Genomic DNA, 20473 nt, shown 5'->3' with positions numbered 1-20473 from the left:
AACCCAGCTAGAGTAGTGGGTAGTGGTGAACCCAGCTAGAGTATTGGGTAGTGGTGAACCCAGCTAGAGTAGTGGGTAGTGGTGAGCCCAGCTAGAGTAGTGGGTAGTGGTGGACCCAGCTAGAGTTGTGTTATAACAGGTGGTGAGCCCAGCTAGAGTAATGTTATAACAGGTGGTGAGCCCAGCTAGAGTAGTGGGTAGTGGTGGACCCAGCTAGAGTAGTGGGTAGTGGTGGACCCAGCTAGAGTAGTGGGTAGTGGTGAACCCAGCTAGAGTAGTGGGTAGTGGTGGACCCAGCTAGAGTAGTGTTATAACAGGTGGTGAACCCAGCTAGTGTAGTGGTGGTGGTGGACCCAGCTAGAGTAGTGGGTAGTGGTGAACCCAGCTAGAGTAGTGTTATAACAGGTGGTGAGCACAGCTAGAGTAGTGTTATAACAGGTGGTGAGCCCAGCTAGAGTAGTGTTATAACAGGTGGTGCACCCAGCTAGAGTAGTGGGTAGTGGTGAACCCAGCTAGAGTAGTGGCTAGTGGTGGACCCAGCTAGAGTAGTGGGTAATGGTGGACCCAGCTAGAGTAGTGGGTAGTGGTGGACCCAGCTAGAGTAGATGGTAGTGGTGGACCCAGCTAGAGTAGTGTTATTACAGGTGGTGAAACCAGCTAGAGTAGTGTTATAACAGGTGGTGAACCCAGCTAGAGTAGTGGGTAATGGTGTACCCAGCTATAGTAGTGGGTAGTGGTGGACCCAGCTAGAGTAGTGGGTAGTGGTGAGCCCAGCTAGAGTAGTGTTATTACAGGTGGTGAGCCCAGCTAGAGTAGTGTTACAACAGTTGGTGAACCCAGCTAGAGTAGTGGGTAGTGGTGAACCCAGCTAGAGTAGTGGGTAGTGGTGAGCCCAGCTAGAGTAGTGGGTAGTGGTGGACCCAGCTAGAGTAGTTGGTTGTGGTGAACCCAGCTAGAGTAGTGTTATTACAGGTGGTGAGCCCAGCTAGAGTAGTGTTATAACAGGTGGTGAACCCAGCTAGAGTAGTGTTATAACAGGTGGTGAACCCAGCTAGAGTAGTGGGTAGTGGTGAACCCAGCTAGAGTCGTGGGTAGTGGTGAGCCCAGCTAGAGTAGTGGGTAGTGGTTAGCCCAGCTAGAGTAGTGTTATAACAGGTGGTGTACCCAGCTAGAGTAGTGGGTAGTTGTGAGCCCAGCTAGAGTAGTGTTATAACAGGTGGTGAGCCCAGCTAGAGTAGTGGGTAGTGGTGAACCCAGCTAGAGTAGTGGGTAGTGGTGGACCCAGCTATAGTAGTGGGTAGTGGTGAACCCAGCTAGAGTAGTGTTATAACAGGTGGTGAACCCAGCTAGAGTAGTGTTATAACAGGTGGTGAGCCCAGCTAGAGTAGTGGGTAGTGGTGAACCCAGCTAGAGTAGTGGGTAGTTGTGAACCCAGCTAGAGTAGTGTTATAACAGGTGGTGAGCCCAGCTAGAGTGGTTTTATAACAGGTGGTGAGCCCAGCTAGTGTAGTGTTATAACAGGTGGTGAACCCAGCTAGAATAGTGGGTAGTGATGAACCCATCTAGAGTAGTGGGTAGTGGTGAGCCCAGCTAGAGTAGTGGGTAGTGGTGAGCCCAGCTAGAGTAGTGGGTAGTGGTGAACCCAGCTAGAGTAGTGGGTAGTGGTGAGCCCAGCTAGAGTAGTGGGTAGTGGTGGACCCAGCTAGAGTAGTGGGTAGTGGTGAACCCAGCTAGAGTAGTGTTATAACAGGTGGTGGACCCAGCTAGAGTAGTGGGTAGTGGTGAACCCAGCTAGAGTAGTGTTATAACAGGTGGTGAGCCCAGCTAGAGTAGTGTTATAACAGGTGGTGGACCCAGCTAGAGTAGTGGGTAGTGGTGAACCCAGCTAGAGTAGTGTTATAACAGGTGGTGAGCCCAGCTAGAGTAGTGTTATAACAGGTGGTGAACCCAGCTAGAGTAGTGGGTAGTGGTGAACCCAGCTAGAGTATTGGTTAGTGGTGAACCCAGCTAGAGTAGTGGGTAGTGGTGAGCCCAGCTAGAGTAGTGGGTAGTGGTGGACCCAGCTAGAGTTGTGTTATAACAGGTGGTGAGCCCAGCTAGAGTAGTGTTATAACAGGTGGTGAGCCCAGCTAGAGTAGTGGGTAGTGGTGGACCCAGCTAGAGTAGTGGGTAGTGGTGGACCCAGCTAGAGTAGTGGGTAGTGGTGAACCCAGCTAGAGTAGTGGGTAGTGGTGGACCCAGCTAGAGTAGTGTTATAACAGGTGGTGAACCCAGCTAGTGTAGTGGTGGTGGTGGACCCAGCTAGAGTAGTGGGTTGTGGTGAACCCAGCTAGAGTAGTGTTATAACAGGTGGTGAGCACAGCTAGAGTAGTGTTATAACAGGTGGTGAGCCCAGCTAGAGTAGTGTTATAACAGGTGGTGCACCCAGCTAGAGTAGTGGGTAGTGGTGAACCCAGCTAGAGTAGTGGCTAGTGGTGGACCCAGCTAGAGTAGTGGGTAATGGTGGACCCAGCTAGAGTAGTGGGTAGTGGTGGACCCAGCTAGAGTAGATGGTAGTGGTGGACCCAGCTAGAGTAGTGTTATTACAGGTGGTGAAACCAGCTAGAGTAGTGTTATAACAGGTGGTGAACCCAGCTAGAGTAGTGGGTAATGGTGTACCCAGCTATAGTAGTGGGTAGTGGTGGACCCAGCTAGAGTAGTGGGTAGTGGTGAGCCCAGCTAGAGTAGTGTTATTACAGGTGGTGAGCCCAGCTAGAGTAGTGTTACAACAGTTGGTGAACCCAGCTAGAGTAGTGGGTAGTGGTGAACCCAGCTAGAGTAGTGGGTAGTGGTGAGCCCAGCTAGAGTAGTGGGTAGTGGTGGACCCAGCTAGAGTAGTTGGTTGTGGTGAACCCAGCTAGAGTAGTGTTATTACAGGTGGTGAGCCCAGCTAGAGTAGTGTTATAACAGGTGGTGAACCCAGCTAGAGTAGTGTTATAACAGGTGGTGAACCCAGCTAGAGTAGTGGGTAGTGGTGAACCCAGCTAGAGTCGTGGGTAGTGGTGAGCCCAGCTAGAGTAGTGGGTAGTGGTTAGCCCAGCTAGAGTAGTGTTGTAACAGGTGGTGAGCCCAGCTAGAGTAGTGGGTAGTGGTGAACCCAGCTAGAGTAGTGGGTAGTGGTGGACCCAGCTATAGTAGTGGGTAGTGGTGAACCCAGCTAGAGTAGTGTTATAACAGGTGGTGAACCCAGCTAGAGTAGTGTTATAACAGGTGGTGAGCCCAGCTAGAGTAGTGGGTAGTGGTGAACCCAGCTAGAGTAGTGGGTAGTGGTGGACCCAGCTATAGTAGTGGGTAGTGGTGAACCCAGCTAGAGTAGTGTTATAACAGGTGGTGAACCCAGCTAGAGTAGTGTTATAACAGGTGGTGAGCCCAGCTAGAGTAGTGTTATAACAGGTGGTGAACCCAGCTAGAATAGTGGGTAGTGGTGAACCCAGCTAGAGTAGTGGGTAGTGGTGAGCCCAGCTAGAGTAGTGGGTAGTGGTGGACCCAGCTAGAGTAGTGTTATAACAGGTGGTGGACCCAGCTAAAGTAGTGTTATAACAGGTGGTGAACCCAGCTAGAGTAGTGGGTAGTGGTGGACCCAGCTAGAGTAGTGTTATAACAGGTGGTGAAACCAGCTAGAGTAGTGTTATAACAGATGGTGGACCCAGCTAGAGTAGTGGGTAGTGGTGGACCCAGCTAGAGTAGTGGGCTGTGGTGAACCCAGCTAGAGTAGTGTTATTACAGGTGGTGAGCCCAGCTAGAGTAGTGTTATAACAGGTGGTGAACCCAGCTAGAGTAGTGGGTAGTGGTGAACCCAGCTAGAGTAGTGGGTAGTGGTGAGCCCAGCTAGAGTAGTGGGTAGTGGTGAGCCCAGCTAGAGTAGTGTTATAACAGGTGGTGGACCCATCTAGAGTAGTGGGTAGTGGTGAGCCCAGCTAGAGTAGTGTTATAACAGGTGGTGAACCCAGCTAGAGTAGTGTTATAACAGGTGGTGAGCCCAGCTAGAGTAGTGGGTAGTGGTGAACCCAGCTAGAGTAGTGGGTAGTGGTGGACCCAGCTATAGTAGTGGGTAGTTGTGAACCCAGCTAGAGTAGTGTTATAACAGTTGGTGAGCCCAGCTAGAGTGGTGTTATAACAGGTGGTGAGCCCAGCTAGTGTAGTGTTATAACAGGTGGTGAACCCAGCTAGAATAGTGGGTAGTGGTGAACCCAGCTAGAGTAGTGGGTAGTGGTGAGCCCAGCTAGAGTAGTGGGTAGTGGTGAACCCAGCTAGAGAAGTGGGTAGTGGTGAGCCCAGCTAGAGTAGTGGGTAGTGGTGGACCCAGCTAGAGTAGTGGGTAGTGGTGAACCCAGCTAGAGTAGTGTTATAACAGGTGGTGGACCCAGCTAGAGTAGTGGGTAGTGGTGAACCCAGCTAGAGTAGTGTTATAACAGGTGGTGAGCCCAGCTAGAGTAGTGTTATAACAGGTGGTGAACCCAGCAATAGTAGTGGGTAGTGGTGAACCCAGCTAGAGTATTGGGGTAGTGGTGAACCCAGCTAGAGTAGTGGGTAGTGGTGAGCCCAGCTAGAGTAGTGGGTAGTGGTGGACCCAGCTAGAGTAGTGTTATAACAGGTGGTGAGCCCAGCTAGAGTAGTGTTATAACAGGTTGTGAGCCCAGCTAGAGTAGTGGGTAGTGGTGGACCCAGCTAGAGTAGTGGGTAGTGGTGTACCCAGCTAGAGTAGTGGGTAGTGGTGAACCCAGCTAGAGTAGTGGGTAGTGGTGGACCCAGCTAGAGTAGTGTTATAACAGGTGGTGAACCCAGCTAGTGTAGTGGTGGTGGTGGACCCAGCTAGAGTAGTGGGTAGTGGTGAACCCAGCTAGAGTAGTGTTATAACAGGTGGTGAGCCCAGCTAGAGTAGTGTTATAACAGGTGGTGGACCCAGCTAGAGTAGTGTTATAACAGGTAGTGCACCCAGCTAGAGTAGTGGGTAGTGATGGACCCAGCTAGAGTAGTGGGTAGTGGTGGACCCAGCTAGAGTAGTGTTATAACAGGTGGTGAGCACAGCTAGAGTAGTGTTATAACAGGTGGTGCACCCAGCTAGAGTAGTGGGTAGTGGTGAACCCAGCTAGAGTAGTGGGTAGTGGTGGACCCAGCTAGAGTAGTGGGTAGTGGTGGACCCAGCTAGAGTAGTGGGTAGTGGTGGACCCAGCTAGAGTAGATGGTAGTGGTGGACCCAGCTAGAGTAGTGGGTAGTGGTGAACCCAGCTAGAGTAGTGTTATAACAGTTGGAGGACCCAGCTAGAGTAGTGGGTAGTGGTGGACCCAGCTAGAGTAGTGTTATAACAGGTGGTGGACCCAGCTAAAGTAGTGTTATACCAGGTAGTGAAACCAGCTAGAGTAGTGTTTTAACAGGTGGTGGACCCAGCTATAGTAGTGGGTAGTGGTGGACCCAGCTAGAGTAGTGGGCTGTGGTGAACCCAGCTAGAGTAGTGTTATTACAGGTGGTGAAACCAGCTAGAGTAGTGTTATAACAGGTGGTGAACCCAGCTAGAGTAGTGGGTAGTGGTGAGCCCAGCTAGAGTAGTGGGTAGTGGTGAGCCCAGCTAGAGTAGTGGGTAGTGGTGGACCCAGCTAGAGTAGTTGGTTGTGGTGAACCCAGCTAGAGTAGTGTTATTACAGGTGGTGAGCCCAGCTAGAGTAGTGTTATAACAGGTGGTGAACCCAGCTAGAGTAGTGTTATAACAGGTGGTGAACCCAGCTAGAGTAGTGTTATAACAGGTGGTGAACCCAGCTAGAGTAGTGGGTAGTGGTGAACCCAGCTAGAGTCGTGGGTAGTGGTGAGCCCAGCTAGAGTAGTGGGTAGTGGTGAGCCAGCTATAGTAGTGGGTAGTTGTGAACCCAGCTAGAGTAGTGTTATAACAGGTGGTGAGCCCAGCTAGAGTGGTGTTATAACAGGTGGTGAGCCCAGCTAGTGTAGTGTTATAACAGGTGGTGAACCCAGCTAGAATAGTGGGTAGTGGTGAACCCAGCTAGAGTAGTGGGTAGTGGTGAGCCCAGCTAGAGTAGTGGGTAGTGGTGGACCCAGCTAGAGTAGTTGGTTGTGGTGAACCCAGCTAGAGTAGTGTTATTACAGGTGGTGAGCCCAGCTAGAGTAGTGTTATAACAGGTGGTGAACCCAGCTAGAGTAGTGTTATAACAGGTGGTGAACCCAGCTAGAGTAGTGTTATAACAGGTGGTGAACCCAGCTAGAGTAGTGGGTAGTGGTGAACCCAGCTAGAGTCGTGGGTAGTGGTGAGCCCAGCTAGAGTAGTGGGTAGTGGTGAGCCAGCTATAGTAGTGGGTAGTTGTGAACCCAGCTAGAGTAGTGTTATAACAGGTGGTGAGCCCAGCTAGAGTGGTGTTATAACAGGTGGTGAGCCCAGCTAGTGTAGTGTTATAACAGGTGGTGAACCCAGCTAGAATAGTGGGTAGTGGTGAACCCAGCTAGAGTAGTGGGTAGTGGTGAGCCCAGCTAGAGTAGTGGGTAGTGGTGAGCCCAGCTAGAGTAGTGGGTAGTGGTGAACCCAGCTAGAGTAGTAGGTAGTGGTGAGCCCAGCTAGAGTAGTGGGTAGTGGTGGACCCAGCTAGAGTAGTGGGTAGTGGTGAACCCAGCTAGAGTAGTGTTATAACAGGTGGTGGACCCAGCTAGAGTAGTGGGTAGTGGTGAACCCAGCTAGAGTAGTGTTATAACAGGTGGTGAGCCCAGCTAGAGTAGTGTTATAACAGGTGGTGAACCCAGCTAGAGTAGTGGGTAGTGGTGAACCCAGCTAGAGTATTGGGTAGTGGTGAACCCAGCTAGAGTAGTGGGTAGTGGTGAGCCCAGCTAGAGTAGTGGGTAGTGGTGGACCCAGCTAGAGTAGTGTTATAACAGGTGGTGAGCCCAGCTAGAGTAGTGTTATAACAGGTGGTGAGCCCAGCTAGAGTAGTGGGTAGTGGTAGACCCAGCTAGAGTAGTGGGTAGAGGTGGACCCAGCTAGAGTAGTGGGTAGTGGTGAACCCAGCTAGAGTAGTGGGTAGTGGTGTACCCAGCTAGAGTAGTGTTATAACAGGTGGTGAGCCCAGCTAGAGTAGTGTTATAACAGGTGGTGGACCCAGCTAGAGTAGTGTTATAACAGGTGGTGGACCCAGCTAAAGTAGTGTTATAACAGGTAGTGAAACCAGCTAGAGTAGTGTTTTAACAGGTGGTGGACCCAGCTATAGTAGTGGGTAGTGGTGGACCCAGCTAGAGTAGTGGGCTGTGGTGAACCCAGCTAGAGTAGTGTTATTACAGGTGGTGAAACCAGCTAGAGTAGTGTTATAACAGGTGGTGAACCCAGCTAGAGTAGTGTTATAACAGGTGGTGAACCCAGCTAGAGTAGTGGGTAGTGGTGAACCCAGCTAGAGTAGTGGGTAGTGGAGGACCCAGCTAGACTAGTGGGTAGTGGTGGACCCAGCTAGAGTAGTGGAGGACCCAGCTAGAGTAGTGGGTAGTGGAGGACCCAGCTAGTGTTATAACAGGTGGTGAGCCCAGCTAGAGTAGTGGGTAGTGGTGGACCCAGCTAGAGTAGTGGGTATTGGAGGACCCAGCTAGACTAGTGGGTAGTGGTGGACCCAGCTAGAGTAGTGGAGGACCCAGCTAGAGTAGTGGGTAGTGGAGGACCCAGCTAGTGTTATAACAGGTGGTGAGCCCAGCTAGAGTAGTGGGTAGTGGTGGACCCAGCTAGAGTAGTGTTATAACAGGTGGTGATCCCAGCTAGAGTAGTGTTATAACAGGTTGTGAGCCCAGCTAGAGTAGTGGGTAGTGGTGGACCCAGCTAGAGTAGTGGGTAGTGGTGGACCCAGCTAGAGTAGTGGGTAGTGGTGGACCCAGCTAGAGTAGATGGTAGTGGTGGACCCAGCTAGAGTAGTGGGTAGTGGTGAACCCAGCTAGAGTAGTGTTATAACAGTTGGAGGACCCAGCTAGAGTAGTGGGTAGTGGTGGACCCAGCTAGAGTAGTGTTATAACAGGTGGAGGACCCAGCTAGAGTAGATGGTAGTGGTGGACCCAGCTAGAGTAGTGGGTAGTGGTGAACCCAGCTAGAGTAGTGTTATAACAGTTGGAGGACCCAGCTAGAGTAGATGGTAGTGGTGGACCCAGCTAGAGTAGTGGTTAGTGGTGAACCCAGCTAGAGTAGTGTTATAACAGTTGGAGGACCCAGCTAGAGTAGTGGGTAGTGGTGGACCCAGCTAGAGTAGTGTTATAACAGGTGGTGGACCCAGCTAGAGTAGTGTTATAACAGTTAGTGAAACCAGCTAGAGTAGTGTTTTAACAGGTGGTGGACCCAGCTATAGTAGTGGGTAGTGGTGGACCCATCTAGAGTAGTGGGCTGTGGTGAACCCAGCTAGAGTAGTGTTATTACAGGTGGTGAAACCAGCTAGAGTAGTGTTATAACAGGTGGTGAACCCAGCTAGAGTAGTGTTATAACAGGTGGTGAACCCAGCTAGAGTAGTGGGTAGTGGTGAACCCAGCTAGAGTAGTGGGTAGTGGTTGACACAGCTAGAGTAGTGGGTAGTGGTTGACCCAGCTAGAGTAGTGGGTATTGGAGGACCCAGCTAGAGTAGTGGGTAGTGGAGGACCCAGCTAGTGTTATAACAGGTGGTGAGCCCAGCTAGAGTAGTGGGTAGTGGTGGACCCAGCTAGAGTAGTGTTATAACAGGTGGTGATCCCAGCTAGAGTAGTGTTATAACAGGTTGTGGGCCCAGCTAGAGTAGTGGGTAGTTGTGGACCCAGCTAGAGTAGTGGGTAGTGGTGGACCCAGCTAGAGTAGTGGGTAGTGGTGGACCCAGCTAGAGTAGTGGGTAGTGGAGGACCCAGCTAGAGTAGTGGGTAGTGGTGAACCCAGCTAGAGTAGTGGATAGTGGTTGACCCAGCTAGAGTAGTGGGTAGTGGTTGACCGAGCTAGAGTAGTGTTATAACAGGTGGTGAGCCCAGCTAGAGTAGTGTTATAACAGGTGGTGATCCCAGCTAGAGTGGTGTTATAACAGGTGGTGAGCCCAGCTAGAGTAGTGTTATAACAGGTGGTGAACCCAGCTAGAGTAGTGTTATAACAGGTGGTGAGCCCAGCTAGAGTAGTGGGTAGTGGTGAACCCAGCTAGAGTAGTGTTATAACAGGTGGTGAGCCCAGCTAGAGTAGTGTAGGACCCAGCAAGAGTAGTGGGTAGTGGTGAACCCAGCTAGAGTAGCGGGTAGTGGTGAACCCAGCTAGAGTAGCGGGTAGTGGTGAACCCAGCTAGAGTAGTGGGTAGTGGTGAACCCAGCTAGAGTATTGGGTAGTGGTGGACCCAGCTAGAGTAGTGGGTAGTGGTGAACCCAGCTAGAGTATTGTTATAAAAGGTGGTTAACTCAGCTAGAGTAGTGTTATAACAGGTGGTGAGCCCTCCCGAAGGTAGGCGTTATTAGGCAACACCCCTACTCCCCTCCCAAAGGTAGGCTTTTCTTGATCCTGTCTCTGGCAAAACCTGGTCATATAGGGAGGGGCATGATGGGATCACCTGATCTGACTCCATTTGTCTTTCCATTGGGGGGTTACAATTTAGATTAACACCTGACAGATGTGGTGGGAAAACATATAGACCTCAAGGCCACTACCCTACACTGCCTCAAGAAGGGTTTAATGTCACTTTTCAATATAGATTACAGTTGGAGCGGTGTAGGGACCTATAGATTACTGTTGGGGCAGTGTAGGAACCTATAGATTACAGTTGGGGCAGTGTTGGAACCTATAGATTACAGTTGGGGCATTGTAGGGACCTATAGATTACAGTTGGGGCAGTGTAGGGACCTATAGATTACAGCTGGGGCAGTGTAGGGACCTCTAGATTACAGTTGGGGCAGTGTAGTGACCTATAGATTACAGTTGGGGCAGTGTAGGGACCTATAGATTACAGCTGGGGCAGTGTAGGGACCTCTAGATTACAGTTGGGGCAGTGTAGTGACCTAGAGATTACAGTTGGGGCAGTGTAGGAACCTATAGATTACAGTTTTGGCAGTGTAGGGACCTATAGATTACAGTTGGGGCAGTGTAGGGACCTATAGATTACAGCTGGGGCAGTGTAGGAACCTATAGATTACAGTTGGGGCAGTGTAGGGACCTATATATTGCAGTTGGGGCATTGTAGGTACCTATAGATTGCAGTTGGGGCAGTGTAGGGACCTATAGATTACACTTGGGGCAGTGTAGGAACCTATAGATTACAGTTTGGGCAGTGTAGGAACCTATAGATTACAGTTGGGGCAGTGTTGGAACCTATAGATTACAGTTGGGGCAGTGTAGGGACCTATAGATTACAGTTGGGGCAGTGTAGGGACCTAAAGATTACAGCTGGGGTAGTGTATGGACCTATAGATTGCAGTTGGGGCAGTGTAGGAACCTATAGATTACAGTTGGGGCAGTGTAGGGACCTATATATTACAGTTGGGGCAGTGCAGGGACCTATAGATTACAGCTGGGGCAGTGTAGGAACCTATAGATTACAGTTGGGGCAGTGTAGGGACCTATATATTGCAGTTGGGGCATTGTAGGTACCTATAGATTGCAGTTGGGGCAGTTTAGGGTCCTATAGATTACACTTGGGGCAGTGTAGGAACCTATAGATTACAGTTTGGGCAGTGTAGGAACCTATAGATTACAGTTGGGGCAGTGTTGGAACCTATAGATTACAGCTGGGGTAGTGTATGGACCTATAGATTGCAGTTGGGGCAGTGTAGGGACCTATAGATTGCAGTTGGGCAGTGTAGGAACCTATAGATTACAGTTGGGGCAGTGTAGGAAGCTATAGATTACAGTTGGGGCAGTGTAGGGACCTATATATTACAGTTGGCGCAGTGTAGGGACCTATATATTACAGTTGGGGCCGTGTAGGGACCTATAGATTACAGTTGGGGCAGTGTAGGGACCTATAGATTACAGTTGGGGCAGTGTAGGGATTTATGGATTACAGTTGGGCAGTGTAGCGACCTATAGATTACAGCTGGGGCAGTGTAGGGACCTATAGATTACAGTTGTGCAGTGTAGGGACCTATAGATTACATTTGGGGCAGTGTAGGAAGCTATAGATTTCAGTTGGGGCAGTGTAGGAATCTATAGATTACAGTTGGGGCAGTGTAGGAACCTATAGATTACAGTTGGGGCAGTGTAGGGACCTATAGATTACAGTTGGGGCAGTGTAGGAACCTATAGATTACAGTTGGGGCAGTGTAGGGACCTATAGATTACAGTTTTGGCATTGTAGGGACCTATAGATTACATTTGGGGCAGTGTAGGAACCAATAGATTACAGTTTTGGCAGTGTAGGGACCTATAGATTACAGTTGGGGCAGTGTAGGAACCTATAGATTACAGTTGGGGCAGTGTAGGAACCTATAGATTACAGTTGGGGCAGTGTAGGAACCTATAGATTACAGTTGGGGCAGTGTAGGGACCTATAGATTACAGTTGGGGCAGTGTAGGAACCTATAGATTACATTTGGGGCAGTGTAGGGGCCTATAGATTACAGTTGGGGCAGTGTAGGGACCTATAGATTACAGCTGCACTACTTTAGACCAGGACCCATAACCACCCTATTTCCTATATAGTGCACTACTTTAGATTAGGGCCCAAGGCCCAACCCTATTCCCTACCTAGTGCACTACTTTAGACCAGGGCCCATAACCACCCTTTTCCCTACATAGTGCACTTTGTTTGACCAGACCCCTATAGTGCCAAAAGTTGGCAATTACAGTGGGGCAAAAAAGTATTTAGTCAGCCACCAATTGCGCAAGTTCTTCCACTTAAAAAGATGAGAGAGGCCTGTAATTTTCATCATAGGTACACTTCAACTATGACAGACGAAATTAGAAAAAAAATCCAGAAAATCACATTGTAGGATTTTTTATGAATTTATTTGCAAATTATGGTGGGAAATAAGTATTTGGTCAATAACAAAAGTTTATCTCAATACTTTGTTATATACCCTTTGTTGGCAATGACAGAGGTCAAACGTTTTCTGTAAGTCTTCACAAGGTTTTCACACACTGTTGCTGGTATTTTGGCCCATTCCTCCATGCAGATCTCCTCTAGAGCAGTGATGTTTTGGGGCTGTTGCTGGGCAACACGGACTTTCAACTCGCTCCAAAGATTTTCTATGGGGTTGAGATCTGGAGACTGGCTAGGCCACTCAAGGACCTTGAAATGCTTCTTACGAAGCCACTCCTTCGTTGCCCGGGCGGTGTGTTTGGGATCATTGTCATGCAGAAAGACCCAGCCACGTTTCATCTTCAATGCCCTTGCTGATGGTAGGCTTTGTTACTTTGGTCCCAGCTCTCTGCAGGTCATTCACTAGGTGAACCGTGTGGTTCTGGGATTTTTGCTCACCGTTCTTGTGATCATTTTGACCCCACGGGGTGAGATATTGCGTGGAGCCCCAGATCGAGGGAGATTATCAGTGGTCTTGTATGTCTTCCATTTCCTAATAATTGCTCCTCCCACAGTTGATTTCTTCAAACCAAGCTGCTTACCTATTGCAGATTCAGTCTTCCCAACCTGGTGCAGGTCTACAATTTTGTTTCTGGTGTCCTTTGACAGCTCTTTGGTCTTGGCCATAGTGGAGTTTGGAGTGTGACTGTTTGAGGTTGTGGACAGGTGTCTTTTATACTGATAACAAGTTCAAACAGGTGCCGTTAATACAGGTAACGAGTGGAGGACAGAGGAGCCTCTTAAAGAAGAAGTTACAGGGGTGTGAGAGCCAGAAATCTTGCTTGTTTGTAGGCGACCAAATACTTATTTTCCACCATAATTTGCAAATTAATTAATTAAAAATCATTTTCTGGATTTTTTGTCTCATTTTGTCTGTCATAGTTGAAGTGTACCTATGATGAAAATTACAGGCCTCTCTCATCTTTTTAAGTGGGAGAACTTGCACAATTGGTGGCTGACTAAATACTTTTTTGACCCGCTGTATATACTGTACTCTATACTATCTACTGTATCTTGCCTATGCCGTTCTGTACCATCACTCATTCATATATCTTTATGTACATATTCTTTATCCCTTTACACTGTGTGTATATTCGGGAATAGGCTGACATTTGTGATGCATCCTCTGTCTGTCTGTCTGTCTGTCTGTCTGTCTGTCTGTCTGTCTGTCTGTCTGTCTGTCTGTCTGTCTGTATACCCTGTTGTCTGTCTGGCCGTCTGGTAGTCTGTCTGTGTTTGGCAGTCTGTCTGTCTGGCAGTCTGTCTCTATGCCCCGCTGTCTGTCTGGCTGGCAGTCTGTCTGTGTCTGCAAGTCTGCTTGTCTGTCTGGCAGTCTGTCTGTGTGCCCTGCAGTCTGTCTGTCGGTCTGTTTTTAAAAAATATATATATATTTGACCTTTATTAAACCAGGTAGGCCAGTTGAGAACAAGTTTCCATTTACAACTGAGACCTGGCCAAGATAAAACAGTGGTGTAACACAGACAACAACACAAAGTTACACATGGAATAAACAATAAACAAGCCAATAACACAATAAACAAGTCAATGACACAGTAGTAGTGGTAGTGAATCAGGTGAGACACGTCAGCCTTAATCAAAGCAGATTAATTAATCGGATGTTAAACAGTGTTTGGAGCCTAATGCCTCCTGACTCTAAGCAGCTGACCTGGTTAGTAACCGGGGGTTACCCTTTATCTCCTATCTCCAGGCAACGCCGTCCTGGAGCTGCGGCTCCTCCTCCACGCCCTCACCAAAGCAGCGTGCCACCTGTACCTGGCCGTGCTCCCACTGCGGCGCGCCGCACTGCACCTTGCCCGCTTTGTCTGTCACCTGGTAAACCATGGCCCCGCCTCCGCTGGCCGGGCGTCTCCTCTTCTCCTCGAGGGGGTGTGTGTGATATTTGAAGCGGTACCGGACCTGCTGGGAGCCGGGCTCAGTCTGTGTGCAGTAGTCTGTCACATCCTACAGGGGGTACTGTTCCTGCTGGCCGCCACGGTGAGGTCGGTCCAGGTGAGTGTTCTGGCCCAGATGGACGGGGAGAAGGAGAGGTGGGAGAAGGAGCAGCATCAAGCTCGGCAGGACGAGAGGAGACAGAACTCCGGGGTGGTGGAATACCTGTCTGTGTTCTGTCAAGACCCCATCAGTTCACTACGACTCAGAGTGGACATGATCAATAGATAACATCACTGTCTGTCTGTCTGTCTGTCTGTCTGTCTGTCTGTAAAGGTGGACATGATCAATAGATAACATCACCATATGTCTGTCTGTCTCTGTCTGTCTGTGAAGGTAGACATGATCAATAGATAACATCACCATATGTCTGTCTGTCTGTCTGTCTGTCTGTCTGTCTGTCTGTCTGTCTGTCTGTGAAGTTAGACATGATCAATAGATAACATCACCATATGTCTGTCTGTCTGTCTGTCTGTCTGTCTGTCTGTCTGTCAGCCAGCGTTGGGCTCATTCAGACTTGAGTTAATTAAGAATACTTCAAATTCCAATTAAATTCTTGAATTGGAATTGAAGTAGTAAACAGGATACAGAATTGAAGTAGTAAACAGGATACAGAATTGAAGTAGTAAACAGGATACAGAATTGAAGTAGTAAACAGGATACAGAATTGAAGTAGTAAACAGGATACAGAATTGAAGTAGTAAACAGGATACAGAATTGAAGTAGTAAACAGGATACAGAATTGAAGTAGTAAACAGGATACAGAATTGAAGTAGTAAACAGGATACAGAATTGAAGTAGTAAACAGGATACAGAATTGAAGTAGTAAACAGGATACAGAATTGAAGAAGTAAACAGGATACAGAATTGAAGTAGTAAACAGGATACAGAATTGAAGTAGTAAACAGGATACAGAATTGAAGTAGTAAACAGGATACAGAATTGAAGTAGTAAACAGGATACAGAATTGAAGTAGTAAACAGGATACAGAATTGAAGTAGTAAACAGGATACAGAATTGAAGTAGTAAACAGGATACAGAATTGAAGTAGTAAACAGGATACAGAATTGAAGTAGTAAACAGGATACAGAATTGAAGTAGTAAACAGGATACAGAATTGAAGTAGTAAACAGGATACAGAATTGAAGTAGTAAACAGGATACAGAATTGAAGTAGTAAACAGGATACAGAATTGAAGTAGTAAACAGGATACAGAATTGAAGTAGTAAACAGGATACAGAATTGAAGTAGTAAACAGGATACAGAATTGAAGTAGTAAACAGGATACAGAATTGAAGTAGTAAACAGGATACAGAATTGAAGTAGTAAACAGGATACAGAATTGAAGTAGTAAACAGGATACAGAATTGAAGTAGTAAACAGGATACAGAATTGAAGTAGTAAACAGGATACAGAATTGAAGTAGTAAACAGGATACAGAATTGAAGTAGTAAACAGGATACAGAATTGAAGTAGTAAACAGGATACAGAATTGAAATTTCAATGAAAGGAAATAGAGTGAAATTCAAATGCCTCTTGTATTGTATATTAGGTGTAGTCTATAACTATATATATATTTATATATCACGTAAAACATGTCATTATATACATGCCTAATTAAATAAAGGTTCAATTAAATAAGTATACATGCATATAAAATATTGTTGAAACAGTAGATTTTTAGGACAAACTCTCTTCCAATGAATGATCTAGGACAACAAATCCTGTATGCAAATATTCTGTTTTCATGAATCACTTATTAATCACATATATACTGTATACACAAAACATTAGTTTCACCCCTTTTTTCCCTGAGAACAGCCTCAATTTGTCGGGGCAGGGACTCTACGAGATATCAAATGTGTTCATCAGGGATGCTGGTCCATGTTGACTCTAATGCTTCCCACTGTTGTGTCTAGTTGGCTGGATGTCCTTTGGGTGGTGGACCATTCTTGACACACACAGGAAACTGTTGAGTGTGAAAAATCCTGCAGCGTTGCAGTTCTTAACACAAACCGGTGTGCCTGGCACCTACCTACAATACCCTGTTCAAAGGCACTTAAATATTTTGTCTTACCCATTCACCCTCTGAATGGCACACATACACAATCCATGTCTCTATTGCCCTTCTTTAACCCGTCTCCTCCCCTTCATCTACACTGATTGAAGTGGATTTAATAAGTGACATCAATAAGAGATCACAGTTTTCACCTGGATTCACCTGGTCAGTCTGTGTCTAGGAAAGAGCAGGTGTTCCTAATGTTTTGTGCACTCCGTGTATATTGTAAATGCTAAGTGACAGAGTAATTGTCCCATAAGTTTTAAATGAGGTGTTTACATTTGGTATTGTTTGTAAGCATTTAAATAAAAGCCTACTATTTAGTTCAGTTTTTAAGATGTAATGGGGAGGATCAGTAGTTCAGAGGGCAGGGTGATCAGTAGTTCAGAAGGGCAGGGTGATCAGTAGTTCAGAGGGCAGGGTGATCAGTAGTTCAGAGGGCAGGTTGATCAGTAGTTCAGAGGGCAGGGTGATCAGTAGTTCAGAGGGCAGGGTGATCAGTAGTTCAGAGGGCAGGGTGATCAGTAGTTCAGAGGGCAGGGTGATCAGTAGTTCAGAGGGCAGGGTGATCAGTAGTTCAGAGGTCAGGGTGATAAATAGTTCTGTGGTCAGGATGGTCGGTAGTTCTGTGGTCAGGATGGTAGGTAGTTCTGAGGTCAGGGTGATCAGTAGTTCGGAGGCCAGGGTGATCGGTAGTTCGGAGGCCAGGATGATCGAGAGTTGGGCGGTCAGGATGATCAGTCGTTCTGAGGTCAGGGTGATCAGTCGTTCGGAGGTCATGAGGCACACACAGTATTTGATATTCTCCAACAATCAAAGGTGCAAAGATTTTTGGCATATAATGTAAACTCAATCACGAATTGTGGCTTTAGAATACAAAACACAATATATTACTGAACACAAATATAAACGCAACATGTAAAGTGTTGGTCCCATGTTTTACGAGCTGAAATAAAATAACCCCTAATTTTTTCAAACGCACAAAAAGCTTATTCCTCAAGTTTTGTGCACAAAGTTGTTTACATCCCTGTTAGTGAACATTATTTTCTTTGCCAAGCTAATCCATCCACCTGTCAGGTGTGGCATATCAAGAAGATGATTAAACAGCATGATCTTTACACAGGTGCACCTTGTGCTGGGGACAATAAAAGGCTACTCTAAAAAGTGCAGTTTTGTCACACAACACAATGCCACCGATGTCTCTCTTTTTGAGGGAGTGTGCTATTGGCATGCTGACCACAGGAATGTCCACCAGAGCTGTTGCAAGGTAATTTAATATTAATTTCTCTAACATAAGCTGCCGGCAAAAATGCTTTAGAGAATTTAGCAGTCCGTCCAACCGTCCTCACAACCACAGACCACGTGTAACCACGCCAGCCCAGGACCTCGACATCCGACTTCTTCACCTGCGGGATCATCTGAGACCAGCCACCCGGACAGCTGATGAAACTGAGGAGTATTCCCTTCTGTAATAAAAGCCCCTTTATGTTGAAAAACTCATTCCGATTGGTTCGACCTGGCTCCCCAGTGGGCGGGCCAATGCCCACCCATGGCTGCACCCCTGCCCAGTCATGTGAAATCCATAGATTATGGTTGAATTAATTTATTTCTATTGACTGATTTCCTTTTATGATCTGTAACTCGGTAAAATCTTTGAAATTGTTGCGTTTATACTTTGGTTCAGTATATAAGGTAGGTTCTAATATAACTGCATTGTTCCCAGATAAAATATAATTTTCTGTTTTAGGCATTACGGTTAAGGGTAGATGAACATTGTTTCCAGAGAAACGTGATATATTCTGGGGTGTGTGGAAGGGTGACCAATGAAACAGTCATGTTCTACGACTGAGTGGAATTTATTTGACTGCATTACATTCCACTTCCTGCTGGCTCAAACTAAAATTCTACATCTTGTGGGGTGGGGCCAGTTGAGTTCAGTTTTGAATTTAAACTCATGAGATGAATGGGAGTCTATTCCAAAATTCTGAACCCTGGGGGGGGTGGTGTCTTACTTACAACTGTCCTGACAGACAGACAATCCCACACCATGGATAATTGAGCTTCTTCATCATGTAATCTGGCACATTTATGCCTTTCTACTAATTTCTAACTTGCCAGAGCCTTTCTTCACGGCAGCTTGGGGATTGTTGTGCTAATTGACTTGGACTTTAAAGGGTTTAGGGGCCAGTTCAGATCAGGTTGAATTGGACTTTAAAGGGTTTAGGGGCTAGTTCAGATCAGGTTGCCATCTGACTGAGAGACAGCAACAACAGCAGGGCTCAGCTCTGGCGTGGAGGGTACTGTCTGTTGTTGTCAGTGACTGTCATTTACTCTCCAATACTGACTGTTACAGTCCTTTAATGTCTGTTACTGCACACGATGACCAGCATCCTCATGCTACGTAAGGAAGGGGGGAGGCCAACATTAGAGGGAACAGTCTTTGCTGTACATGTTGAAATTAAACATGGAAATGAATGTCTTAAACATTCCAAATCAAATGGTGCATCTCTGACATGTTTTTGCCTTTATCATATTGATTCATTGGTATGATGAATTACATTGAAATCTTGTCGAACTAACCCACTCAGATAGTGTTATGACTCCGTGGTTGGTCTGCCATCTAGTGGCCTTCAGCAGAAATGTCCAGACTCTAAACACACTCAGTGGTTAGTCTGCCATCTAGTGGCCTCCAGCAGAAGTGTCCAGAGTCCACACTCATTCACTTCACTGATTCCACTTGATACCATCAGTAGATTTCAGAGATGGTTACTGAAATCATACTAAGACCGGGGTTTCTTTTACACATGAGCCCTGCGTGAATACAACAAACACATACAAATCAAATGTTATTGGTCACATACACATGGTCAGCAGATGTTATTGCAAGTGTAGCGAAATGCTTCTAGATCCAACAGTGCAGTAATATATAACAGGTAATATTGAACAATTCCACAACAACCTAATGTCAAACAAATGTAAAAACAAAACCTAAAAGACACAATCTAGTAAAGGAAGGGGATGAGAATATAGAAGTATAAAATATATGGATGAGCAGTGAATGAGAAGAGACAATAGATAGTAAAGAATAGATAGTGAAGAATAGACACTACCGTTCAAAAGTTTGGGGTCACTTGGAAATGTCCTTGTTTTTGAAAGAAAAGCTATTTTTTTGTCTGTTAAAATAACATCAAATTGATCGGATATACAGTGTAGTCTTTGTTAACCCGGAATATATCTCAGTTCACGTGATCGAATCAGTCTTGAAGCGTGGAATCCGATTGATCAGACCAGCATTGGATAGACCTAAGCACAGGCGCTTCCTGTTTTAGTGTCTGCCTATCGGAGGGGAGCAAAACGATGGAGTCATGGCCAGATTTGCTAAAAGGAGGGCTGGGAGGGCCTTGTATGCATCGCAGAAGTTAGATTAGCGGTGGTAGTGTGTTACTCGCTTGTGTACTACAATCAATATGCTGATAGATTTTTGAACAAAAGGACTTGAGTTCCTGTATGTTGTTACAATTACACCATGAGTCGTTTATCATGAAACATACACCCTTCTTCTTAACCAGAGAGATGTTTGTTCCTGTCGGCGCGATGCACTGAAAATCCTATTGGCTGTAAGGAATCCGGCAGCATGTCCCCAGCTAGCCATGTCTCTGTGAAACCAAGTATGTTACAATCCAGGATATCTCGTTGGAAAGCAGTCTTGTCCTAATTTCATCGACTTTGTTAACTAGGGACTGGACATTACCGAGTAATATACTCGGTAGCGGTGGGTGGTTTGCGCACATCCGAAGCCTCACTAGAAGACCGCTCCTGCACCCTCTCCTCCGATGGCGTTGTTTTGTGTCGGCCTCTGGAATCAGTTCAAAAGTCCTGGGAGGTGCAGACAAAGGATCCACTTTGGGAAAGTCGTAATACTGGTCGTGGTCCTGGTCGTATTCCTGGTTGTAGGCCTGGTTGTATTCCTGGTCATAGTGCTGGTTGTATTCCTGTTCGTAGTGCTGCTTGTATTCCTGGTTGTAGGCCTGGTTGTATTCCTGGTCATAGTGCTGGTTGTATTCCTGTTCGTAGTCCTGGTTGTATTCCTGGTCGTAGTCCTGGTCGTCGTCCTGGTTGTGCTGGTAAGTTGACGTCTCTGATATCCAATAGTTCTCCCGGCTGTATGTAATAATACTTAAATCAAATCAAAATCAATTTATTTATAAAGCCCTTCTTAAATCAGCTGATATATCAAAGTGCTGTACAGAAACCCAGCCTAAAACCCTAAACAGCAAGCATTGCAGGTGTAGAAGCAAGGTGGCTAGGAAAAACTCCCTAGAAAGGCCAGAACCTAGGAAGAAACCTAGAGAGGAACCAGGCTATGAGGGGTGGCCAGTCCTCTTCTGGCTGTGCCGGGTGGAGATTATAACAGAACATGGCCAAGATATGAGAGAGAGAGAGAATTAG

At 46.8% G+C, this 20473-nt stretch overlaps 1 protein-coding gene across 2 annotated transcripts in view; it reads left to right on the top strand.

The window, feature by feature from the left end:
• The window catches only part of LOC139414871 (uncharacterized), a 64164-nt gene that overhangs the window by 15196 nt on the left and 28495 nt on the right, over positions 1 to 20473 (top strand). Inside the window, exon 2 of one of the 2 annotated variants that reach the window (XM_071162460.1) lies at positions 13724 to 14025. In XM_071162460.1, the coding sequence (XP_071018561.1) occupies positions 13724 to 14025 (302 nt within the window). Of the gene's footprint in view, positions 1 to 13723; positions 14657 to 20473 lie in introns of those variants that run through there. The other variant, XM_071162459.1, reaches the window with a different exon arrangement.

This window comes from Oncorhynchus clarkii, chromosome 8 (genome assembly GCF_045791955.1).
Source record: "Oncorhynchus clarkii lewisi isolate Uvic-CL-2024 chromosome 8, UVic_Ocla_1.0, whole genome shotgun sequence".
Taxonomy (NCBI): Eukaryota; Metazoa; Chordata; class Actinopteri; order Salmoniformes; family Salmonidae; genus Oncorhynchus; species Oncorhynchus clarkii.
This window is presented reverse-complemented; position numbering and strand designations above follow the sequence as displayed.